This window comes from Lutra lutra, chromosome 5 (genome assembly GCF_902655055.1).
Source record: "Lutra lutra chromosome 5, mLutLut1.2, whole genome shotgun sequence".
NCBI lineage: Eukaryota > Metazoa > Chordata > Mammalia > Carnivora > Mustelidae > Lutra > Lutra lutra.
In genome coordinates, this window is record NC_062282.1 from 116143499 (window position 1) to 116171079 (window position 27581).

The 27581-nt window shown below is 37.0% G+C and overlaps 1 protein-coding gene across 1 annotated transcript in view; it reads left to right on the plus strand.

The window, feature by feature from the left end:
* ADGRV1 (adhesion G protein-coupled receptor V1) overlaps nucleotides 1–27581 on the plus strand; it is a 548798-nt gene that overhangs the window by 200695 nt on the left and 320522 nt on the right. Inside the window, exons 71-77 of the mRNA XM_047730885.1 lie at nucleotides 271–744; nucleotides 3377–3520; nucleotides 13068–13242; nucleotides 13922–14057; nucleotides 16292–17400; nucleotides 20673–20790; nucleotides 21710–21881. Coding sequence (XP_047586841.1) covers nucleotides 271–744; nucleotides 3377–3520; nucleotides 13068–13242; nucleotides 13922–14057; nucleotides 16292–17400; nucleotides 20673–20790; nucleotides 21710–21881 — 2328 coding nt within the window. The remainder of the gene's footprint in view (nucleotides 1–270; nucleotides 745–3376; nucleotides 3521–13067; nucleotides 13243–13921; nucleotides 14058–16291; nucleotides 17401–20672; nucleotides 20791–21709; nucleotides 21882–27581) is intronic.

Consider the following 27581-nt stretch of genomic DNA (forward strand, 5'->3'; position numbering starts at 1 on the left):
CATGTTACTATTTGAGAAGTAGGTGAAATGAGATTTTGTAATCTTGTCCAACAAATTGTATACATAAGCCCAAAAGAGTTCATATACTTTCACAGTGCTATTGTCATTTGTCTATACTTTCTAAACTGACTATTTGGGGCATCTGGCTTTGAATATAATGAGGCACAATTAAAATTTATTTTTTGTATATTATAGAGGAAAACATAAGGAATTTTGATTCAATATACTGAATTACATAACTTTGTTGGATTTTTTTCCCTTTTATTTTAGGTTTCCTGGGAAATAAGCAGTGAGTTTGATATTACAGGAGACTTTCTTTCTACAAAAGGATTTTTCACTATTGCTGATGGAGAGAGTGAAGTGAGCTTTGACGTTCATTTGCTCCCCGATGATATACCTGAGATAGAAGAAGATTATGTAATCCGACTTGTTTCTGTAGAGGGAGGAGCAGAACTGACTCCAGAAAAATGCATCACATGGTTCTCTGTTTCTGCAAATGATGATCCACATGGAGTATTTGCTCTGTATTCAGATTACCAGTCAATCTTTATTGGGCAGAACCTTAGTAGATTCATCCAAATTAATGTAACTCGGCTCGCTGGAACATTTGGAGATGTTGTTGTTGGATTTAGAATCTCATCTGACCAAAAGGAGCAGCCAGTTGTTCCTGAAAATGTGGAGAGGCAACTGGTGGTCAAAGACGGGGCCCGATATAGAGTGGACCTGGTGCCAGTGAGGAGTCAGGTTTGTAGCATTTCTTCCATTTCCTGATCGTTCCAATATCGGTCCTTCAGGAGAGCACTTGATTATCTCATGATCTGCTTACAATCTTATTGAGATATTTAAATGTCATCATAGAAATGTGTAATAATTATTGGATGATACATTTGCAGATTATTAGTGAATTAAGTATATTAAGCATATTCCCATTTGGAGATAACATATTTTTGTCTAAACGGTAGCAGGCACTTACACATCCCTGTATTCTTTGGGATATTGACTCAATGCCCTGTTAATTAATTTCTAATCTCCATTTCCTATTTCCAAAAATTTTCAAGACTGGAATAAAGACTGAAAAACTGGGGAAAGGACAGGTAGATTGACTTAACCAGAATATGATTGTGTTAAGTCTCATTTACAAATTAGTTTTTTAAAAAAAAATACAGCATGCTTGAATTATGTACCTTTGAATATTTTCCCATCCATATCTATGTAACATTACTTTCTAAATGCATTCAAGTTTTAATCTCTGTTAATGAACACCAGAGGACATTCTTTAGCTTTTGTACTATTTTATAGTGAGATTTCATTTGACAGTAAGACATGCTTTAGTGAAGATCTGATTACTCTGTTATTTTACTAAGCAACATAAATAGAATAAAACTATTCTCACACTACACATGGGAAAACCAAAATACGTAATCTATATTACATGGACTAACACTCTTGATCTGCCTACTCTTAGACTGTATCTTGTAGTAGGTGGCACCTGGTACATTTTGAGGAATGCTAGTCCTCTTTTCATTTCCCTGTAAACACTGAATGATATACAGTTGACCATTGAGCAACAAGGGTTGAACTGTGCAGGTACACTTTTATGCAGGCTTGTGTCAGCAAATGCAGTACGGCACTGCAAATGTAATTTTCCTTCCTTAAGACTTTCTTTTTTTTTTTTTTTTTAAGATTTTTTTATTTATTTATTTGAAGGAGAGAGATCACAAGTAGATGGAGAGGCAGGCAGAGAGAGAGAGGGAAGCAGGATCTCTGCCGAGCAGAGAACCCGATGCGGGACTCGATCCCAGGACCCTGAGATCATGACCTGAGCCGAAGGCAGCGGCTTAACCCACTGAGCCACCCAGGCGCCCCTCCTTAAGACTTTCTTAATAACACTTTCTTTTCTCTGGCTTACTTTATCATAAAGAATACAGTAATAATATATAAGAACTTATAAAATATGTATTAATTGTTCATGTTATCAGTAAGGCTTCTGGTCAACAATAGTTAAGTTTTGGCCCAAAAGTTTGGCCCAAAAGTTATATGCATATTTTCTCCTTCTAATATTCCAATCTTCAAAGAGCAATGCATTATATCCAGAGCGTGAGGGGAAAAGGGAATCACTGAAAAATTCCTACCCTTGATTTATGCCCATGTCACACCTTAGCAGCCCAGCCAGTGAACTGTTTGGGGGAAGGGCATGCCCCTAGAGGGGAGATGGGAGGCACATGCTTTAAGTGAGGACAGTGATTTATTTCTGTTTCCTTAGCACTTGATCTGTGAGTTATGTTCAGTGAATGTCACTTTGAAAAAATGAAGATTGATTGAATGAATGAAACATCTGTTAGCCTCATGTTATATAACTTCTGAAACTACTAGGGTACATATCGTGTATGTTTGGAGGACTATGGTGTATGTTTAAGTATGTTTAAGTATATTATATTTAAAAGAAGAACAGACTCCACAAAAGTAGTTATTTTTATATTCAATAAAGATGTGTAGAGTTTTTAGTATTATTCTAGGTTATGGGATAACATGGGGGCTTATTCATTATCAATAACAATGTTTCTATTGGGAAAATGTTTTCTAAATTTCAAAAAAAATAGAGTAACATTAATTTTTAAATTCAGAGTTTCCCTTATTTATTAGATTTGAAAACTTTAAAAACTGGTAATCTAATACATTTCATTAGTAATTTTTATTTATCCAAAGTGTTCAAGTAATCGGTACACCTAAATCATTATCCATTTTAGTAAATTTCACTGGAGTATTAGTTATTCCTTAATGAAGAGGAAGAAAGTGAGTTTTGCTGCTTGTAGGAACTGACTCTTCCCCAGTGAGCGCTTTCATTCCTGTGGTACATGATTCATTCTATTACTAACACTACTTCTGTGATTCTTATAATTCTTGAGGCCATTTGGGCACACATGGAGAATTGGCAAATTTGTGTATTTACACTCTATCACTCATCACCCCGGAGTCTTCATACTGGTGATTTGTTTTATAACCTGGGGGCGGGGGGCGGGGGGGCATATATATATATATATATATTTTTTTTTAAAGATTTTATTTATTTATTTGAAACAGAGAGAGAGAGATCACAAGTAGGCAGAGAGGCAGGAAGAGAGAGAGAGAGGCAGGCTCCCCACTGAGCAGAGAGCCCGATGCGGGCCTCAATCCCAGGACCCTGAGATCATGACCTGAGCCAAAGGCAGAGGCTTAACCCACTGAGCCACCCAGGCACCCGGGAGAGGCATATATTGATGAAACTGTACAAAAGGATCCTAAGGCAGTGTGCTAATGACTCATGTCAAATGTCAGTATTTTTCTCTGAAAATTAATTCTTACTACTAAAACAGTCATTGATCTTGTTTGTTTATAGGTCTTTTTATCCCTGGGCTCTAAATTCACCTTGCAACTGGTGACTGCGATGCTCGTCAGTGGACGTTTCTACGGCATGCCAAAAATTCTCCAGGAAGCGAAATCAGCTATCCTTCCTGTCCCTGAGAAAGCCGCCAATTCTCAGGTAATTGGTCCTGGGTGTGGAACCATCCAGGAACCACTAGAGGGCAGCATCCACAGGAAGGACTAAAGATTCTCAGACATGAAATTTCTCAAAATTACTGTTTTAAATCAATATTAAAGTAGACATTATGAATACATTATATGAAGATAACTTGCCAAGTTTTGATATTTTCCTTTTTGGATATTTAGAAATTTTGTGTCCCATAGAATTTGAAAGTAAGAATTTTTAAAATTATGGTCACTTAGAATCAAAATTTCCAGGTTTTTAGGTTATTTTTATTGAATATTTAATATTGAAGCATTTTATACTAAATAATAAAAATAGAACAAAACATCAGTTAATATTCCAGACTTCTTCATTTACTAACGTGATTATTTGTCTTTCGTTTTGGGGCTCTTTTTATCACAAGTCTGTGTTGATGGAGATAAATGCTAGTGATGAGATGCTGTGACATGGTTGCCCCTAAATATTAGAATCTTCCACTAGAGTTCAATATGGGAAAGATTGTTTCTGAATCACTTCATAAGTTCACAGGAGAGCAAAGAATAACTTGAGGGCTTTACTTTGTATGTAGGCCAGTTCTGTCAATATAGGAGCAAGGCAGGGCTGTTGTCTTTGGCTCATGGCAATGTGTGTATTTTTGAGACCATTAGGAGATGACATTGCATCCTATTCCTTCAGGTGGGAGCTCCTTCAGCTTGGTTAAGGCAGGCCTAGTCCAGTATGTGGACATGTTCTACACAATTGATAGCTGGGTCTGGCCAGAAGCTTGTGTAACAGGGTCTCTGACCACTAAGGGCATGCTCTTCAGAAACTCCCTTATGGGCTGCTTCTCCATAGGGAATGAATTTGCTTTGTCTCCTAAATGGAATCCATCAGCATTAAAAATCACTGAGAAGAATAGTGAGTTTTCTTTCTCCTGTACCTCATCTGTTCAAGAGGGAATGGAGGAGTAGAACTTAATAATTCTTTGAAGTTTTATTGTCATCTTTTTGCTCACAGGTTGTTATAAGAAAAGATTCCTTTCAACATGAACCATTCATTTGGCATAGCAAAATATTTCCTACTCCTTGTTAATGCACATGGTCGCAACATGTGTCACCTTGAAGGGCAAGTTTGGGGCCAGTCAGGATATACTCCTGTCCTCTGTACTCCTTACCAGTATTTGTGTCTTTGTGTGTGTGTGATAGGTGCTTAGGACACTTGCAAAGCATTATCTTTGTTTTTTTGTTTGTTTGTTTGTTTTTTTATTATCTTAGATTTTTGACAAAGGTTTTGACAATTGCTAAGCAAAAGCCTCACTGTAATAGGGAATCTAGGCTGGTATCAGATTCAAGTTTCATTTTTGTTTTTCTTTTCTGTAGCTCTAAAAGCTATCCTGGGGTACCTTCTCACACTTTTCTGTTACTTCCCATTACAGTTTAAAATGGGGAGGATAAGGGGCACCTGTGTGACTCAGTTGGTTAAGCATCTAACTCTTGGTTTCAGCTCAGGTCATGATCTCAGAGTTGTGGGCTCTGATACCACGTTGGGCTCTTTGCCAGGCATGGAAACTGCTTGGGATTCTCTCCCTTGACCCCACCTTCTCTTCTCTTCCTCTCCAAAAAAAAAAAAAAGAGTTTTAAAAAAATAAGGAGACTGAGTCTTAATATAGAACTATCAGTCATATGGTATCCTGATTTAAAGATTTTAGGACCAAAAGAGGTAAACTGAGTTATTCAAATCACAGTGTGAAGCTAGGAATCTAGTTTTATTTTTACTCACTGGCTAGAACTTACTTCATCTATAAGTCACTTTTAAATCTCAGGGTTCCTTGAGAAGTTTTCCCTTAAAACAAAATCTTACTTGATATGGATGAAAAAGATGCTTATTTTTAAAAAAATCTTTGGATGTTTCTGATCCTCAAAAAAAAAAAATTTAAATTGAATTGAAGAGCTGAAAAGAACCTTAATAGAAAATCTACTTCATGATACTTATTTTATAAATGAAGAATTTATTGTTATATCTTAGAAAGATGTCAGATTTCAGTTCTAAACAAACCAGGTTCTACAAAAACCCACAAACAAGTCATATTAAAATGCCATTTTTAATCTTCTGCTTTCATAAAACCATAATTACATTTAATCTCTTTTGGATATTATAAATTCACAGTATTCCATTTTGATTTATAAAAAAAGCTATAAACTATAATTAGAATTATAAAATAAAAGAAATTTCCAAGTCTCAGATGTCATTTCTTAAGCATATTACTCTTCAATTGAATGTACTTTATTTTATTATTTTATTTTTTGAATAGCACCCTTATTCCTTTAATCATTCCAGAACCGTTTTACATGAAGAGACATAGTAAGGAGGAATTGGCAGTTAAACCAGAACCATCTCATATTTTGATAATGTATTACCAATTACTTTTCAGATTTTTAAATATCTACTTCCTTTTTACCATGTTTCAAAAAATAGGCTGAATGCTGAAGGTCCAAGATGAACAGAGACATATGCTTCTTGTCCCCACAGTTTATATCTGTCTTTTTAAAAAATTTTTTAAATTAACATATTATTTGTTTCAATGGGTATAGGTCTGTGATTCATCAGTCTTACACAATTCACAGCACTCACCATAGCACATACCCTCCCCAATGTCCATTACCCAGCAACCCCATCCATCACCCCCCTCCAATCCAGCAACCCTCAGTTTGTTTCCTGAGATTTAAAGTCTCATAGGTTTGTCTCCCTGTCTGGTTTCATCTTGTTTCATTTTTTCCCTCCCTTCCTCTATGATCCTCTGTCTTGTTTCTCCAATTCCTCCTATCAGTGAGATCATTTGATAATTGTCTTTCTCTTTCATGTAGCATAATACCCTTTACTTCTATCCACGTGGTTGCCAAATGGCAGGATTTCAATTTTTGATGGCTGTATAATATTCCATTGTGTATATATACCACATTTTCTTTATCCATTCATCTGTTGATGGACATCTAGGTTCTTTCCATAGTTTGGCTATTGTGGACATTGATGCTATGAACATTGGTGTGACATGCTCCTTCAGATCACTACATTGGTATTTTTGGGGTAAATACCCAGTAGTGCCATTGCTGGGTCATAGGGTAGCTCTATTTTAAACTCTTTGAGGGACCTCCATATTGTTTTCCAGAGTAGCTACACCAGCTTGCATTCCCATGAACAGTGTAGGAGGGTTCCCCTTTCTCTGCATCCTCACCAACATCTGTTGTTTCCTGACTTGTTAATTTTAGCCATTCTAACTGGACTGAGGTGGTATTTCATTGTGGTTTTGATTTGTGTTTCCTTGCTGCCGAGTGATGTGGAGCACTTTCTCACGTGTCTGTTGGCCATTTGGATATCTTCCTTGCAGAAATGTCTATTCATGTCTTCTGCCCATTTCTTGATTGGATTCTTTGTTCTCTGGGTGTTGAGTTAGATAAGTTCTTTATAGATTTTGGATATTAGCCCTTTATCTGATATGTCATTTGTGAATATCTTCTCCCATTCTGTCGGTTGTCTTTTGGTTTTGTTGACTGTCTCCTTTGCTGTGCAAAAGCTTTTGATCTTGATGAAGTCTCAGTAGTTCATTTTTGCCCTTGCTTCCCTTGCCTTTGGCAATATTTCTAGGAAGAAGTTGCTGCAGCTGAAGTCGAAGTGGTTGCTGCCTGTGTTCGCAAGGATATTGATGGATTCCTGTCTCACATTGAGGTCTTTCATCCATTTTGAGTCTATTTTTGTGTGTGGTATAAGGAAATGGTCCAGTTTCATTCTTCTGCATGTGTCTGTCCAATTTTCCCAACGCCATTTGTTGAGGAGACTTTTTTTCCATTGGACATTCTTTCCTGCTTCGTCGAAGATTAGTTGACCATACAGTTGAGAGTCCTTTTCTGGGCTCTCTGTTCTGTTCCTTTGATTTATGTGTCTGTTTTTGTGCCAGTATCATACTGTCTCTCTTTTTTTTTTAAGATTTTATTTATTTGAGAGAGAGCTAGAAAGCACGAAACGGGAGAGGATTAGAGGGAGAAGCAGACTCCCCACTGAACAGGGAGCCTGAGGTGAGTCTTGATCACTGGACTCCAGATTCATAACTTGAGCCAAAGGCAGACACTTAACCAACTGAGCCAACCAGGCGCTCTAACCAGTACCATACATACTGTCTTGATGATTACAGCATTGTAGTCTGGAATTGAGCTTGAAGTCTGGAATTGTGATGTCACCAGCTCTGGTTTTCTTTTTCAACATTCCTCTGGCTATTCAGGATCTTTTCTGGTTCCATACAAAATTGAGGATTATTTGTTCCATTTCTTTGAAAAAAGTTGATGGTATTTTGATAGGGATTGCGTTAAATATGTAGATTGCTCTAGGTAGCATAAACATTTTCACAATATTTGCTCTTCCAATCCATGAGCATGGAACGTTTTTCCATTCCTTTGTGTCTTCCTAAATTTCTTTCATGAGTATTCTATAGTTTTCTGAGTACAGATTTTTGCCTCTTTGGTCAGATTTATTTCTAGGTATCTTATGGTTTTGGGTGCAATTGTAAATGGGATTGACTCCTTAATTTCTCTTTCTTCTTTTTGTTGGTATATAGAAATGCAACTGATTTCTGTGCATTGATTTTATATCCTGACACTTTATTGAATTCCTGTATGAGTTCTAGGAATTTTGGGGTGGAGTCTTTTGGCTTTTCCATGTAAAGAGTGAGAGTTTGATTTCTTCTTTGCTGATTCAGATGCCCTTTATTTTTTTGTTGTTGTCTGATTGCTGAGATTAGGACTTATAGTACTATGTTGAATAGCACTGGTGATAGGGGACATCCCTGCTGTGTTCCTCACCTTAGGGGAAAAGGTCTTAGTTTTCCCCATTGAGAGTGATGTTCGTTGTGGGTTTTTCATAGATGGGTTTTATGATATTGAGGTATCTACCCTCTATCCCTACACTGTGAAGAGTTTTAATCAAGAAAGGATGCTGTACTTTGTCAAATGCTTGCAGCCCAGGATTAAATCCCATTTGGTCATGGTGAATAATCCTTTTAATGTATTGTTGGAGCCTTTTGGCTAGTATTTTGGTAAGAATTTTTATATCCTTGTTCATGAGGGATATTGGTCTGTAATTCTCCTTTTTGATGGTGTCTTTGTCTGATTTGGGGATCAAGGTAATGCTGGCCTCATAAAATGAGTTTGGAAGTTTTCCTTCCATTTCTATTTTTTGGAACAGTTTCAGAGGAATAGGGTATTTATTCTTCTTTAAATGTTTAGTAGTATTCCCCTGGGAAGCCAAATGGCCCTGGCCTCTTGTTTCTTGGGAGATTTTTGATGACTGCTTCAATTTCCTTATAGGTTATGGGTCTGTTCAGGTTTTCTATTTCTTCCTGTTTCAGTTTTGGTAGTTTAAACATTTCTAGGAATGCATCCATTTCTTCCAGATTGTCAAATTTGCTGATGTATAGTTGCTCATAATATGTTCTTATAATTATTTGTACTTCTTTGATGTTGGTTATGAACTGTCCACGTTCATTCATGATTTTATTAATTTGTGTCCTTTATTGTTTCATTTTGATAAGTCTGGCCATGGGTTTATCAATCTTATTGATTCTTTCAAAGAACCAGCTCCTGGTTTCATTGGTCTGTTCTACTGTTCTTTTGGTTTCTGTTTCATTGATTTCTGCTCTGATCTTTATTATTTCTCTTCTCCTGCTGGGTTTAGGCTTCATTTGTTCTTCTTTCTCCCACCCCTTTAGGTGTAGGGTTAGGTTTTATACTTGAAACCTTTGTTGTTTCGTGAGAAAGGCTTGTATCGCTATATACTTTCCTCTCAGGACCATCTTTGCTGTGTCTCAAAGATTTTGAACAGTTGTGTTTTCATTTTCATTTGTTTCCATGACTTTTTTCGATTCTTCTTTAATTTCCTGGTTGACCCATTCATTCTTTAATACGATGCTCTTTAGCCTCCATGTATTTGAGTTCTTTCCAACTTTCCTCTTGTGATTGAGTTCGAGTTTCAAAGCATTGTGGTCTGAAGATATGCAGGGAATCATCCCAGTCTTTGGGTACTGGTTGAGATCTGATTTGTGACCCAGGATATGATCTCTTCTGGAGAATGTTCCATGTGCACTAGGGAAAAATGTGTATTCTCTTGCTTTGGGATGGAATGTTCTGAATATATCTGTGATGTCCATCTGGTCCAGTGTGTCATTTGAAGCCTTTATTTCCTTGTTGATTTTTTGCTCAGATGTTCTGTCCATTTCAGGGAGGGGGCTGTTAAAGTCCCCTATTATTATTTTATTGTATTATTGTTGATGTGTTTCTTTGATTTTGTTCTTAATTGGCTTATATAATTAGCTGCTCCCATGTTAGGGGCACAGGTATTCAAAATTGTTAGACCTTCTTTTTGTATAGACCCTTTAAGTATGATATAATGTCCTTCTTATTATAGCCTTTGGCTTAAGATCTAATTGATCTGATATAAGGATTGCCACCCCAGCTTTCTTTTGATGTCTATTAGCGTGGGAATTGTTTTTCATCCCCTTACTTTCAGTCTGGAGGTGTCTTTGGGTCAAAAATGAGTTTCTTATAGATAGCATATTGATGGGTCTTGTTTTTTAATCCATTCTGATACCCTGTGCCTTTTCTTTGGGGGCATTTAGCCCATTACATTCAGGGTAACTATTGAAAGATATGAATTTAGTGCCCATTATATTGCCTATAAGGTGACTGTTACTTTATATTGTCTCTGTTCCTTTCTGGTCTGTTACTTTTAGGCTCTCTCTTTGCTTAGAGGACCCCTTTCGGTATTTCCTGTAGGGCTGGTTTAGTGTTTGCAGTTCTTTTAGTTTTTGTTTGTCCTGAAAGCTTTTTATTGCTCCTTATATATTAAGTGACAACATAGCTGGAGATAATATTCTTGGCTGCATATTTTTCTTATTTAGTGCTCTGCATATATCATGCCAGTTCCTTCTGGCCTGCCAAGTCTCTGTGGATAGGTCTGCTGCCAGTCTAATGTTTCTATTGTTGTAGGTTACAGACCTCTTGTCCTGAGCTGCTTTCAGGATATTTATTCTCTTTTTCTCTGAGACTTGTAAGTTTTACTATTAGATGATGGGGTGTTGACCTATATTTATTGATTTTGAGATGGGTTCTCTATGCCTCTTCAATTTTGATGCCTGTTTCCTTCCCCAAATTAGGGAAGTTCTCTACTATAATTTGTTCCTATATACCTTCTGCCCCTCTCTTTCTCTTCTTCTGAGATCCCAATTATTCTATCCCCTCATGGTCCAGTAGTTGTTTATCTCTCTTTGTCTCAGCTTTTTTATTCTTCATCATTTGGTCTTCTATATCACTAATTCACTTTTCTGCCTCATTAATCCTAGCAGTTAGAGCCTCCATTTTTGGTTGCATCTCATTAATAGCCTTTTTTATTTTGATTTGGTTAGATTTAAGTTTTTTTATTTCTCCAGAAAAGGATTCTCTAGTGTCTTCTATGCTTTTTTCAAGCCCAGGTAGTATCTTTATAATCGTCATTCTGAACTCTAGTTCTGACATCTTCCTAATGTTCTTATTGATTAGGTCCCTGGCAGTTGGTTCTGTCTCTTAATTCTTCTTTTTTTTTTTTTGAGGTGAGTTTTTCCATTTTCTCATTTTGTACAGGGAAGAATAGATGAATGAGAGAATGAAATGCTAAGAGGGTAATAACGACCCCAGAAAAATATACACTAAAGAAACAGAAGACACCTGAAACTGGGGGGAATGGAAGGAAAGGGGAAAAAAAAATATTATCAAGCTGATGAATAGAATAGAGCCACACACTTAGATTTTGGGTGTATTTTGTTCTGTTATAAGAAATTGCCTCCCAAAATTTTAAAGAAAGAAAACACGCACACACACACACACACACACACACACACACAAATAAGGGTAAATACAATGAAGGGATGGAATATGACTAAAGATGAAAATTAAAAAAGATTTTTAAAAAAGGAATTGATAAGAAGTTGGTTGAAAAAGGAAAGAAAAAAATTTAGAAAAAAAAAAAAAAGAATGTGATCAGGCAGGAGACTAGAACAAAGCCATACAAAAGATTTAGGGTATATTTTGGTCTGTTAGAAATCCCCAAATTTTAAAGAATGAAAAATTTATATATATACAAAAAATAAGGTTAAATACAATGAAGGTATAGAATGTGACTCTAAAAATGAAAATTACAAAAGATTTTTAAAAAGGAGTTGGTAAGATGTTACTTGAAAAAGGAGAGAAGAAAAAATTAAAAAAAATTTTTTTAAATAAAAAAATAAAAAAAATCACTAAGCTGATTGATTTTTTTTAAATAAAAAAATTTAAAAAATTAACTTTGAGAGACTAAAGTATCTTGTGAAAAAAACCATGAATTCTATGTACTGTATTCCCATAGTTCTGAAGTTTTGCAGTTCTCATTGATTGGTGAACTCGGTCTTGGTGGGATGTTCTTGCTGATCTTCTGGGGGAGAGGCCTGTTGAAGTGATTCTCAAATGTCTTTGCCCAAGGCAGAATTGCACTGCCCTTGTCAGGGGCCAGGCTAAGTAATCTGAGGTTCGCTCTTGGTGGTTTTTGTTTCCTGAAAGATTTTCATACAGCTTTGGAGGACAGGAATCAAAATGGAGGCTTCCCAATCTCTGGCCCCAGAGGAGCTGAGAGCTCAGAGCCCCACTCCTCAGTGACCCCTCAGAGAAAAGCAGTCAATCACTCCTGTGTCCCAGGTCTCTGGCCGCACTCCATTCTCACTCGGACTGTGACTGAATGTTTCTGTCTCTGGTATACGACCCCTTTTGGGGTTTCCAAACACAGCAGATTCCTGTGGTGTGCTCCTGTGCTGTTCCTCCTGGGGGAGGAAGGGGAGTCTCCCTGGATCTGCCACTTGTTGGGTCCCTGCTGGAAGAGTAGTGGCCCGAATATGCCTCAGATCATGATTTATGGCAAACCCAAGCTGAGAGCCCACTCCTCAGCAATGTCTCTGTGGCCAGTTTCCCTGCTCCAATACCTGGGGGCTCTGCCACACTCAGGTACCCCCAGTCTTTCTGTGACCCCCAGGGTCCTGAGACCACACTGTCCCAGCAAGGGTTCCACCCCCAGCTTAGCCACTGGAACAACATCCCTCAGCACAGCTGACTTCAAAAAGTTCTGATTTTGTGTTCCACTGCTCTATCACTTGCTGGGAAGCAGGCCCCTCCCCCTTGCGCTCTACCTTCTCGTATATCACCTTGGATTCACTTCTCCACACATCCTACCTTCCAGAAAGTGGTTGCTTTTCTGTTCATAGAATTGCTGCTATTCTTTTCTTTAGTCTCCTGTTGAGTTTGTAGGTATTCAGAATGGTTTGATAACTAGCTGAATTCCTGGGAGCAGATGAAATTTAGGTCTTCTACTCCTCTGCCATTTTGCTCCTCTAATTGAATATATTTTAAAACAAGAAAGTATGTCATGTAAACAAAGAGAAAGTTGACTTTTAACCCACTCTTCAGAAAACAGGAAACTTTAGGGAGAAATAAAATATTTCAAGCATGTTTTTCCTCAGGTTGGATTTGAATCTACTGCTTTTCCACTCACGGACATGACTGCGGGAACAAGCCAAGTTGTGATTTCTAGGAGAGGCACGTATGGCTCTCTCATGGTTGCCTGGGTGGCTGGATATGCTCCTGGGTTAGAAATCCCCGAATTCATTGCTGTTGGCAACATGACCCCAAAACTAGGTGAGTTGTTGCTTTGCTAAGGTCTTCCCTATAGAACGTAGATAGATGTGTGATTGACCACTAATTTTCTTCATTTGTCCTTACTTTGGATAATGAACTCTTTGTTTCCTAATACAGTCCTCCCATATTTTAGTGATCAGAGTTCCACAGTCTACTTGGTAAAAATGAGAAACTTGATTCAGTCAAATTAAAAACTTCATATGTCACCTGGATATAGTGATCACTAAGCTGATTGATTTCTCTGTTGATATAGAAGGAGTTTGTTAAAAGTAGTCCTAAAAACCTAATGTGGCCCGTACAATAATAATTTAAAAAAAAAAGGTATGCCTTTGTGGTCATTTATGTGTTCACCTGAATATTTCTGACAATGGAGCAGCTGTGGCTTCATCTCCTTTGTGTTTTTATTATCCTGTTAGCTCTGGGAGGGTCAGTGAGATGTACATGTTAGATGACATGACCTCTACTCCATAGAAGAGACAAGGAGTTAAGGCAAAATTTTGGTGTAGGGATCTTTCTTTCAGTTCACATACCTCTCTCCCCAACTTTTTAAATGTGTTACCTTTTGTGGACAGTCACAGAATTCTGGAAAAGACTCTATTTTAGTACATCTTTAAGAGTTGAATCCCAGTGTAAGAACTCAGAAATAATACTCTGCTTTCCTTCTCCTATTCCTGTTCAGGGAGCCTTTCATTTTCCCATGGAGAACAAAGGAAAGGAATCTTGCTATGGACATTTCCCAGTCCTGGTCAGCCAGAGGCCTTTGTTCTTCATCTCTCAGGAGTACAGAGCAGTGCCCCTGGTGGGGCTCGACTTCGGTAAGATCGGCTTGATTCTCAACCAACACAGTCTCTGGGAAATAATTGGGAATTTATCTGTTGAAACAGAAGAAGACACAAGGATTGCTTTCCCTGAAGCAGCAGCAAGAACAGTTTTAGTGTCAGAGCTACATGTGGCCTGTATGCCAAAGATGCCACGGAGGGAGGCCAACTTTCGTAGAGCCACCACCCACTGCTTGCTATGAAGAATGTTCTCTCTGACCTCTCTTTCAGTTGTGTTGGTCGCCACATAAATCTGGAATAACATCTCCAATTGTGATAGCAAAGTCACCTATTATTAAAGGAGTCTGTGTTTCTAAGCATCTGCTGAAATACACCTAATTTTCCCAAGGGATTGAGAATAAGCATCAACATTATACCAGGGTTACAATGTGACTTGTACCAGTGGCTCTTTTGAGTTTAATTTAAATCGGTATATTTGCAGATAAATATGTCCCAGACAAAAGCAATTTACTTTTCTCATACCTGGGATGGGCTTGATCAAAACAGCAGAGGGAAGACCTTAGAGGTAGAGTCATGGATTTAGTCCTGGCTCTGCTACTTACTTGCTGTGTGACTTTGGGAAAGTTACTTGATCTTTCTGTTCTTCATTTACTTACTTGGAAAATAGGGGAAGAGCGCAGGCAACACCAATGTGTTCAAGTATGTTTGTATATATGTTTAATTGTAGGAGATATTGATTGACAAATCAAATATAGTTTTAGATTATACATATGCCAATTAAAAAATGTTTGGCCACATAATGTATTGCTGGGTAACAAATTTAAATGCCTTTAACAACAGCAACAGTTAACAGTTTTGTCGTGCTTATCCTAGACCAGGCATTGCTTTTAAATTTTTATATATATATATATACACATATATATATATATATATATGCACATATATATATATACACACACACACACATATATATATATATACACATATATATATATACACACACACATACATGCACACACACACATACATATATATAATAAGTTTTATGTGTATATAAAATATTCATATGTACATATATAATTTATATGTGTATATGTGTGCTATATGTGTTTATATGTATTTAGTATGTATATATGTGTTTACTATTACTCTTCCCAATAGCCATATGGCATGGATACTATTAGTAGTCCCATTAGATGAAGAAAGGACTCACAGATACATAATTGACCCACACAGCTAATAAGGTTGGGACCATGATTTGAATCCAGGTTGCCTTCTACTGTCTGAACTCTTAACCACCACTGTGCTATGTGTTGAGTGATGGGTACTTGACAATAGAGAGTGATGGCTTTGGGGTGTCCTCCCTAAAGGATTAAAGAACATTAAGAACATTTAAAAAAAAAAAAAAGCAAAAAACAACCTGTCAGTGAAAGAAAGCATGTCTGTGGCCTGAATTCTGTTGATGGGCCACCTGTGCTAGCTCTGGCAAAGCTGTTAACTCCCAGCAAAACTCCATAGTGAAAAGCTAAGGATAAATCACTCAATCATGGATGTTTCTTCAAATTTGTATGTAAAATTTTAGCAACAATTATGTGAGATAATAGTTTCATTACTGGCCACCTGGAAGAAGCGAGGATTTTATACCAAATAGGGACAACTATTTCTATGCAGTAGATAAGAAATCTGGCTGACATCCACAGATCTTAAATTTTTTGGCTCTCTGTGTACTGATCCTAAGAGAGAGCCCGATATTTCAGATTCTTCAGAGAGCTTCTCTGGTATAAACTGGAGAAACAGACCAGAGACCTAGAAGCTCTTCACTGTGCTTCAACGTGTGAGGCTTGTCCCCCAGCTTCTGTTATTACATTTCAGGTGTTCTGGTATAATCATTGATAAGTAAGAAGAGTTTTGGGAACTTTTAAAGGGCATGCCATCCTTAAGATGCCCTCATGAGAAGCACTTTAAATATTTGAAAAAGAGGGCGCCTGGGTGGCTCAGTGGGTTAAGCCACTGCCTTCGGCTCAGGTCATGATCTCGGGGTCCTGGGATCGAGTCCCACATCGGGCTCTCTGCTCAGCAGGAAGCCTGCTTCCCTCTCTCTCTCTCTCCCTGCCTCTCCATCTACTTGTGATCTCTCTCTGTCAAACAAATAAATAAAATCTTTAAAAAAATAAATAAATAAATAAATAAATAAATATTTGAAAAAGAATCTCTACAATGGTATTCCTATTTTTTATCAGTTCTTTCATGTTTTGTTTTGTTTTTTCCAGATCAGGTTTCACCTTTGCTGAAATTGAACCCATGGGAGTCTTTCAATTTTCCCCTAGTTCTAGAAATGTCATGGTGTCAGAGGATACACAGATGATCAGATTATATGTCCAAAGACTGTTTGGCTTCCATGGTGATCTTGTTAAAGTTTCCTATCAAACAGCTGCGGGAAGTGCAAAGCCTGTGGAAGACTTTGAGCCTGTTAAAAATGGGGAATTGCTTTTTCAAAAATTCCAACCTGAGGTGGATTTTGAAATAATCATTATTAATGACCAGCTTCCCGAGGAAGAAGAAATTTTTTACATTAATCTAACTTCAGTAGAAATGACAGGATTACAAAAGTTTGATGCCAGTTGGAGACCACGCCTCAATCTAGATTTTAGCGTGGCATTGATCACAATATTGGATAATGATGACCCGGCAGGAATGGATGTTTCTTTCCCTAAGACAACTGTGGCTGTAGCAGTTAACACAGCTCTCATTCCCGCAGCAACTGACTTCTCAACCACATACCCTGACACAACCAAGATAACGGCTGTTCCACAGCCCACTGAAATGATTGCCGTTATTACTGAGGTGGCTGGTGTATCTGCCATCCCTGAGAAACTTGTCACCGTTCTGGATACATCTGCCTTGTCTGAGAAGCCTGATGTGGGCACTGTGACTGCAAATGTTTCCATCCATGGAATCTTTAGTCTTGGGCCACCTATTGTTTATGTTGAAGAAGAGGTGAAAAATGGTACACTTAATGCTGCAGAAGTTCTTATTAGAAGAACTGGTGGGTCTACGGGCAATGTCACTATAACAGTTAAAACTTTTGGTGAAAGATCTGCTCAGAAGGAACCAAATGCTTTGCCCTTTCATGATAGCTATGGAATTTCCAACCTAACATGGGCTACTGAAGAAGAAGATTTTGAAGAACAAACTCTTATCCTGATGTTTGTAGATGGAGAAGGAGAGCGTAAAGTATTGGTTCAGATTTTGGATGATGATGAGCCTGAGGGGCAAGAATTCTTCTATGTGTTTCTCACAGACCCTCAAGGGGGAGCACAGATTGTGAAGGGGAAAGATGACAATGGATTTGCAGCTTTTGCCAGGATCATTATTACAGGTATATTTCTGGAGTAATGGACATAAAAATGTGCTTGTACTACAGAATTTGTAATAATAGTATTCTGTCTTAAATTTAATTTGAGAGGGTGAATTACTTGAATCACTCATAGTTACTCATTAAACATTGTTTTCTTGTGGCATAGAGCCATAACATGAACTCATGATGTCGTTCTGAGGCGCCAAGCTAGAATTTAATGGACTGTAGATGTCACTTAGCTCTGAGCCAATTAAACAATCTGTAACATTTATACTTTCACAATATAGGGAAGATCTTAAGAATGCATAAGTCTGTGTTCTTCCTCTGGAAAATATTTAATTTAATCATCCAAACACATGATTGGCTATCCTGTTCTGAAACCTCATTCTGAATTTCCAAACCACTTTCAATAATCCATCCCCCAAATCTAAGTCTCATTACTAGGAAATTCTTCCTTTATGTTGGGAGATAGATTAAAACTATTTTTTGGGGAGTGCCTGGGTGGCTCAGTGGGTTAAGCCTCTGCCTTCGGCTCAGGTCATGATCCCGGGGTCCTGGGATCGAGCCCCGCATCGGACTCTCTGCTCAGCAGGGAGCCTGCTTCCCTTCCTCTCTCTCTGCCTGCCTCTCTGCCTACTTGTGATCTCTGTCTGTCAAATAAATAAATAAAATCTTAAAAAAAACAAAACAAAACTATTTTTTTGTTGTTCTCCATTCGAACCAATGCCGTTTATATAGCCTTTTTTTTAAACATTGGGTGTATGTATTATAATAGTTTAAAAATTTAGTGATTTTTTTAAAGAATTCCTTGTGCATCTTCTAAAAAGTTTTCAGTTATAGTTTGTAGTTTTCATCTGAAATCATACTGTATTTTCTTACCGTGGTTTAGCTCAGCTTGCCATTACCTTATACTAATTAGAGTATTGACAAGTCCATCTTATGATTCTTACCTACTCTGTTCTTTTTCTATAAGCATTTATCAATTTTATATAGTTCTTTACAGTTTCAGTTGACACCATGATAAAATAATGTAGTGAAAAGAAAACTAAATGTCATTAAGCCTCTATTTATGGCCAAATCAACTATCAATTGGGAGACTCAATGAAATCATTTAGTATCTACTCTTTATCCTTCTCTTTTATAAAAGGAAAATATTAGAATATACATCTTTATGGTCCACTTTTAGGATTTGATTCCTCCTCCTAGAATTTTTACTGTATTTTAGCAATTCAGTAATAATTCAGTCCTAATTTTTCAATTGTGTGACTTCCTTTTATAGCCAGCATCATCCCCTTTATGTTACCCAACAAATTTCCACCAGTCAGAATTGTTATTTATTCCTATTCCTCCAATTTATTGAATCTTATAAATCCAAATGCTATTCACCAAGTTATTTACTGGTTTTGATTTACATTAGCTTAATGCCATCTATATTTTTCTATTAAAATTATTTTGACACTCAACAACCTCCTCTTCCACTCCATGACATAGATATTTAATTATAATTATTTGAATGTGACCAGGGATGACAGTCAAAATGTTTAGCAACTAGTTTGGCAGAGGCACAGACCAGCCAAAATGTTGTTAGAGCTCCTTGCTATCCCAGATAAATCCCAGTCTAACTCTCTAGGCAGTCACTCAGTTGAGCCTTGATGATGCAGGTACTCTAATGTTTACCTTCCCTACATAAAGTACATTGATGACACACAGATAGCAAATGATTGACTCCTTACCTACCTCTTAATGTCACATGATATAGTTTACCCGGTAACATCTACAGTACATTTGCATGGTCATATTAGTCCATGTTTCCTTATTTGTCTTTTCCTCTCCTGCTTTTTATCATAGTATTTCCCTTCCGACCACATCATTAATTTTTCCCATTCCTCTTATCTTTAGCTAATCTTCATAGTCTTTGCACATTTAGATTTTAGAACAAACTTCTAAAATAATATCAGGAGAAAATAATGTAATTAGTTTTGGGCTTGATCATTAGTGCATTAGAAGTCCTGATTCATCTTACTAGAAATTTGACATCAAAGTTACTCTTGTAGGTGTGGTAAGGGGAGTATTTTGTTCATAGAACCCTGCTAAATGCTATCACACTGGAAAAGAAAATGCTTGTGCTTGTGAGACGTTTATAATCTATTTGGAGAGACCAAAAGACCACCAAAATGACAAGGAAACAACTGCTGCTGAGGGAAAAAGGTGATGGCAGGTTCTGATGCAGGGCTGAGAAGTGATCGTAGTGATGAATGGGTGAGGATCACGATGGGCTCTCATGCGGAAACAAGGCACACATGAGACACCGGGAAAATATGGTCCCTAATTAATAGGCTCCACATTGACTCAAACTTTGGACCTGCAGAATAGAGGCTGGTGACTGTTGGCTCTCCCCCAACAGGACCATTAGGCAGTTTTCTATTTCCTTATCTTGATCCCTAACTTCCGAGGTTCCATCTCCTTGGAAGATTAGCAGTCAGGTTTCGCAGTGATGGGTACAAATTTAAAGCTTGTGGCTTTGGGAATCATTGCTTTTAGGATCACTTAGCAAAACTGGGCCATTGGGCAATGGAAAGCAGCAGGAACTATGTACTGGCATTTCTCTAGTCTGAGAAGATAGCTTATGTGCTGGCAAAGATTTGGAGTGACCATTTCAGTGTAGTGTGGGCCCTAGGCTTATTCCAGTTTAAACATGATTTGTAGTATGATAGTGCATGTAACCCGAAATGTTGCTCAGAGGTGTTTCTTTTAGTCAGGGATGCTTGGAAGCTCATTAACATTCTGTTTTTCTCTGGGGCAGATAACGAAATGCATAACATGAATGCTTTTATAGGGAGTGTAAGTCAGTTAAATGGAGTTCGTTATTCAGTAAATATTCATTGAACACTTAAAATACGCTGGATACTGCTCTTGATACTGAGGATACAGCCATAAATAAAATCATAGCTAGTCCAGTAGGATATAATAACTTTAAACAGTCCCCATATGTAAAATGTAAAGGACTATCAAATATAAAGTAGTTTCATCAGAGAGAGAGGAGCATGTATGTCAGTGTGGGGAGTAGGACTTGATGTTTTCTTTCTTCCAGTCTAATGTTCTCCAAGGGTTAGCCACTTTGATATTATAATTTCGATTCTACTCTATTTTTAGTAAAGATCTTTAAAAATTGTAACTCCCCCTCCTCACTTGTAATTTCTCACTTTTATACCATCTGAGCTGGAAAGAAGAGTGAAGCCCTGGAGATGTTTTAAAGTCTTTAGTACATTATAACCCTCCATTTTTCTTCTCAGGGAGTGATCTTCACAATGGCATCGTAGGATTCAGTGAGGAGTCCCAGAGTGGACTGGAGCTGGGTGAAGGTTCGGATAAAAACAGACTGCATCTTACTGTCACAAGGCAACCCAACAGGTATGTTGATATGCATGTAGAAGATGTAACATCCTATGTGTCTGTACAGTATCTAATTTGGATTCATAAAATGGTAAAAGAAAGGGTGAAATGCTAATAGAACGTTGCATGGAATTTGGTATGTCAGTGTTCAGATGCTCTCATTTTTGGGGGGTTTTGTTTTTGGGTTTTGTTTTGTTTGCTTTCATTCTTCTTCTTTGAATTTAACACACTTGGTTAATGAGTATAACCTAGGGCCACCTTGAATGTTTTGTACTTCATAAAGTACCATACAGATGTCAGCTTATGTAAGTCTTCACTTCAGCTTATCTACTATTCTCTGATTGCTCTGCCTATGTAACTGTTTAATGTTAGGGAAACTTGGAAGTACCAAAATTTTGCTTGCAACTTAATACTCTAACAGTACCCATCTTCCAAATGCTCATCACAGATGTGCATCTGGTATATAACCAAGTACACGGAGATAAATGTCCTTTTCCATTTTGAACATAAATTCTCTGGAAACATAGGTCATCCCCTGCCTTTTATTTTTGTAATAACAACCATTTCTAGTAGTAGTGTGTTTCCTTTAGAAGAATTCTCAACAAGTGAAGAACATTTACTTGAAGGCAGGGGTACTCTCTAATTTTTTTTTTTTCATATTTCTGGTACACAATAGACATAGTAGGCAGAAAAGTATTATTTGTTTGCCTTGATACATAGTAGTTTAAGAAATAACTTAGTATTGAATAGAGTGTAGTGGAAGAATGCCACATAAACGCTGGCATTAATTTCTTAACAGTAATGAGAAGAACTGGTTATTTTCAGCTTTATCAGTGGTCCCAGAAGTGCTGTGCTTTGGGAGGAAGAAGTACACTTAAGCACAGTGATATCACATTCTGCATTAGACATATTTGCATGGGTTTTACTTTGTTCCTAGGGCCTTTGAAGATGTCAGGGTCTTTTGGCGGGTCACATTTAACACAACAGTGGCTGTGCTCAAGAAAGATGGTGTGAACCTGATGGATGAACTTCTCTCTGTGTCAGGGACCACAACCTGTATGGTGGGTCAAACAAAGTGCGTGATCACCATTGAGCTCAAATCTGGGAAGGTAAGAAATGATGAGGGACTGTATTTTCAACTTCTAATTATATTTCTTTAGAATTAGTAATTTTAAAATCATTTTATTGAAATTTACACACTGGTTATATAGAGATTCTTTGTGTCTCACCTGGCCATAATATCTAAATCTCTTTTCTGGATAATAGACTTAAAATTTACAAATTATTACATTATGAATTTTTTAGATGTGCACCTAGAACTAATACAATGTTATATGTCAATAATATCTCAATAATAATTAAAAAACTCATCAGTTTTCTCCATTTCTATTTTTTGTCATTTCCAAGATTCTTCCTGGACCAAGTGCTCATTGTGTGAATGATCCCTTGATCCCCTTTTCATCCAGATTAATATCTCTGGGGGGGGGAACACATCTTTGATTACTCTGAATGTTTAATTTATGTTTTTGTCATACTTGTAGTTTTGGCCAAATCACATTATATCCATAGATTTTATGCATAGAATGAAAGTTTTCTCATTCTTTATTCATATTTGGTTTAAGAGTTCAGTTTTGATTTACCAAAAAAGGACTGAGGCTATGCTTGGTGGGCTTTTGGATAAATTTCTATGCATTCATGTTGCTCATGACACTTAGGAAACAAGCATGCTCCTGCCTTTCCATTGGAATCTGCATTAGTCATATGGTATTAGTCACTGCTAACTTACCAGAGCTTAAGTCATTTAGTAAATGTGTGTGACCTTTTTTTAATGTGATAATTTAATGCATAATGAGCATTCAATAGTGTTTTTTCTGTCTACTGCTTAGTTTATTAAACTCAGATATTTAATACAAAAACTAGGAATAATGTTATGAATGTTAAAAAGTACCATGGTTTCTTTTAAACTGCAGAAAAAACATGCACAAATACAATTTTTTCAGAACATGTAACTATGCTTAAACCCATTCTAAATAGCAATATTGTAGATTTTTTTCATTTTTCTCTATTTTTTCATTTTCTGAGGATTCCTGTACCAGTTATATAAATCTTCTCTGAGGTTAACAGTAATGCTTATTTTCATACCTTCCTTTTCACACCTTTCATACATACTATTTTCATACCTTTCATAAGAATTAAAATTTTAATAATTTTACTGGTTCCAAAAGAGAAATAATACTTATTTCCAAAGATGACATATTTGTGATTATTGCGACTTTGTTCTTTGTTAGGATTATGGGTCCTGGTTCTTGTCTAAAGTTGTTTCAAATGAGAATTGCTGATCACCTGGTTGGGATCTCTTTTGGGACTTTGCTTGTTAGATGATTATGTATATATTTTTAAAAATTTATGCCTTACAGGTTGCTTTTCCTTAACACCGTATGTTTTCTCCAGAATGATTTGTTCCTTGGACTTGGTGGGATCGGCTTTACATTAACTATTGGCCTATCTCTCTCTCTCTCTTTCTGTCTCTCTCTTTTTAAAAGATTTTACTTATTTGAGAGAGAGAGAGAGAGAGCGCACAAGCCGGGGTAGAGGGGCAGAGGGAGAGGCAGACTCTGCACTAAGCCGGGAGCCCTTTTCAGGGCTTGATCCTAGCTAGGACCCTGGGATCATGACCTGAGCCAAAGGCAGATGCTTAGCTGACTGAGCCACCCAGGCACCTCTGCCCTATTGCTCTTGAATATGGAGCTGGTCTATTAGAGGTATTAGAAATATATGCCTGCCTTTTTGGTATCTTGTCATATTTAGGAGGGCACCCTAGAGGCTTCATCTCATAAAAGATGAGATAACAAATCTGTGTTCTTATTACACCTCTTTTAGCTCATCTCTTCTATGACAATGGAATGCAGAGTTGTGTAATCTTCCAACTTGCATGCAACTACCAGCATTCTTTCACTTCTGACTTGCTTTCATCTTCATTTATGTGTGTTTCATAGTTCCTAATACTTTACTGCTATTGTTGGTATAATTCTTACTTTTTCTAGGAAGGATTATTTTATTCACAATTTTTTGTTAGCTCCTTCCTACTTAGATATAGAAAGAATATTTATCATTCTTTAATAAATGAACACATACTTAACCAAAGAACTAGATGTCCAGGTATGTTAACACTCTTCTTCAAATTAAAATTAATTAAATATTGAGTACATACTATTTTATTCACACTTATTTTCTATTATAACCACTTTTTTATACACTACAGTAACTTTTCTCCTTTAGGTACTGTTATAGACTCAAATTTTTTTAATTAAAAATTTTTTTATTTTTTATTGACACAATGCTACATTAGTTTCAAGTATGACATAGTGATTTAACAAGTCTATACATTATACTATGCTCACTGCAAGTATAGCTACCATTAGTCATCTTATAATGCTATTATAATATCATTGACTATATTCCTTATGCTGTATCATTCATCCTTGTGACTTATTCATTCCATAACCGGAGTGTGTATCTCCTACTCCCTTTTACCCACATTGCCTATCCCCCGACCCCTTCCTCTCTGGCAACCACCAGGTTATTCTCTGTTATGGGTCTGTTTCTGCTTTTTTGGTTTTTTGTTCATTTATTTTGTTTTTTAGATTCCACATACAAGTGGTGAAATCATATGGTATTTGTCTTTCTCTGTCTGACTTATTTCTCTTAGCATAATACACTCTAAGTCTATCAATTAATTTTAATTACTTACTGAATGGCTTTCCTTTTGCTATTCAAGTAGCCATGGCATGGCCACTAGAAGTCTTATTATGGTGATCTTTTGTCTTTTCATATTACTTTAAAACTCTCTGGAAGTATTTTTGCTTTATATCATATATTTATATGTTCCATAGCCATCTTGATTTTTCCTGATCTAAGACATCTAATCAACTACTGTCCAAGGAATTGATTTCTTTCACCAGGAAGAGTTTTAGAAATCTAGGGGCGTCTGGGTGGCTCAGTGGGTTAAAGCCTCTGCCTTCGGCTCAGGTCATGATCTCAGGGTCCTGGGATCGAGCCCCACGTCGGGCTCCCTGCTCAGCGGGGAGCCTGCTTCCCCCGTCTTTCTCTGCCTGCCTCTCTGCCTACTTGTGTTCTCTATCAAATAAATAAATAAAATCTTAAAAAAAAAAGAGTTTTAGAAATCTAAATATATGCTCTAGATATGCATGGGAGTTGATGGTTGGCAAAGGTACTGCTGCTTGGGTAGTGATAGAGCTAGGAAAGAATTTTTTTGAAGTATTAAATTTCCACTGATTTTTTTTCTAATTTGATATACCACTTTATCATATTTTACTTTTCTTGAGAAACATTTCATTAGCTGTTAATTCTTTCTATTGCACTGAAATTTCAATATTCAAAACATTTGATGATGTTACTCTGCTTGAAAACACTTAAGTCCTCTTTTAGGCATTTTTCAAGTGATTTTGTGTCTTCAACCCCCACAAGTTCATGTTTCCTGACTCTCCCTTAGGGACTAATCAAAGTACCACTTCCTTTAAGATGCCTCCCTGATATCTGCAGTTAGAATTCACTCTCCTCCTCCTCCTCCTTCTTCTTCTTCTTCAAGAGAGCAAGAGCATGAGTGGGGGGAGGGGCAGAGGGAGAGAAAGAATCTTAAGCAGGCTCCACACTCAACATAGAGCCTGATGCAGGACTTGATCTCAGGAGCCTGAGATCACGAGTTAGACACTTAACCAACAGAGTCACCCAGGAACCCCTCCAGTTAGAATTCTTATTTCTCTAAGTTTACAAAGACTTCTTACCTTTTTTAATGGAAGTTACCAGTAATATATAGTGTAAAAACTTATTATACATATTTTATCTTGACTATTCGACTCCCACCTGCTTGAAAATTAGAACATGGTTTTATTCATCTTTTCCTCCCTTCATCCTCTGTAAATACATGCTGCCTACAGGAGTTACTGAGAATTCTGTTGTGCATTTTATCTCAAATACAATTTTTGGTGAGTTAGAATCTTGGATGGATCTCATGAGACTCAAAATAATCTATCTCATATACAGATGTCAACCTTATCATCGTAAGAAAAAAACTTTTGAGATCAAAGTCCGTTCAATCCTATATTGCTGTTTAGATAAATGCCTTTATCAGTCTTTCACTGACTTGGTTCTTATACAGTGAGACTAGTTTGTATTTAGAGATAAAAATGATTTTCATGGAGTGGAAATACCTTATTTGTGACAGTAAGCAGGTATAGTAGTAAAAATCCTGAAAGGGAAATTGAGCTTTGATCTTGTTTGAAGGAGGTCTCTACATGCAGGAGAGAGAGGGAAAAGAAAAAAGCTAAACTAAGGGGTGGTCTTAGAGAAGCGGAGAGGAAGAGAGATAGGCTGGGTAGGTGGGAGAGGAGATTGCTTCCTCTGAGCTTGCCCTACTGGTGAGAGATACCCAGGGAAGCCCTAGCTACTTAAAGACATTATAATTATGGATTAAGAGAATGTTGTGGGTAGTACATAGAATGCTGTGTATATCCTTTTTCCTAACTAGGGAAATGCTGCTAAACCCATTTCTAAGTAGTTTTAGTTACATAAGAGAGAGTATTTGGTTTTACCTATTTCTCTTCCCAATGTAATACTCTAATCATAGAGTTGAGTTTTCTTCTGCATCCTGAGAAGCAGCTAATTTTCAAAGGATTTTGCTCTCATTGTCTTCCCAGCTGTTAAAAGGCAAAGTATAAGTAAGAGTGATACACATTCTAGTTGCAGGAAAAGGAAATTTAAAAAGCAGGAAGAAAGTTATATTCTTAGGAGAATGAAAAAATATTTTTCAAAAATATACTGTGAGCTTCTAATATGCATTTTAACATCTCACATTTTGTGACCAGAAGGAAACATGACTTTATCTAATTTAAATTCTTCTTTCTTTGTTTGATAAACTGATACTTAGAGAGGTAAATGAGACTGGTTCAGTGGCCATGTTTTTCCATAGTAGGCTCTGAGAAATTATTTGGAGGTCCCAGCAGACCTAAGAAACATCTCTACATGTTTACATAAAGAAGGGCTTCAAGGATACTGAACTTATTTAGGAAAATGGTGGTAAGAGCTTGGACTCTGATGATAGAAGACTTGGGTCAAATCTTAGCTCTTCAGCTAATGAGCTGAGTGACATGGGACAAGTTGCTTAACCTTCCTGAGCTTCCTGTGTTTCATGGGCTTAATGAGAGCATTGTTAGATTAAATGAGATAATGAATGAGAGAAGTTCCTTGCACAGTTCTTAGAGGGAGTTGCCCCTTCATAAGAGATATAATAATAATTACATAATTATATAATAATAATTATTATTATAAATAATAATTTTTATTATTCAGAGTGGATGGAAATGGAGCCCAAGACAATTCAGTGTTAATGTAGTAACTACATTAACATTAGTGGTTACAGAGTTATTACAACACAGCAACACAACACAGCAAACACATTCATCCATAGAATGACATCACTGATTAATGATAGTTTCTTCTAATTTCAGTCCAGTCTCCCAACCCTCAACATGAAGTTGTTTTTTTTTTTTAAGATTTTATTTGTTTGTTTGACAAAGAGAGAGCACAAGTAGGCAGAGGAGCAGGCAGAGGGAGAGAGAGAAGCAGGCTCTCTGCCAAGCAGGGAGCACAATGCGGGGCTCAATCCCAGGACCATGGGACTAGGACCTGAACCTAAGGCAGCTGCTCTAGTGACTGAGCCACCCAGGTACCCCATGAAGTTTTTCTACTCTGTCATGTCTCTAATAATCATTTCTACAGTTATCCACTAT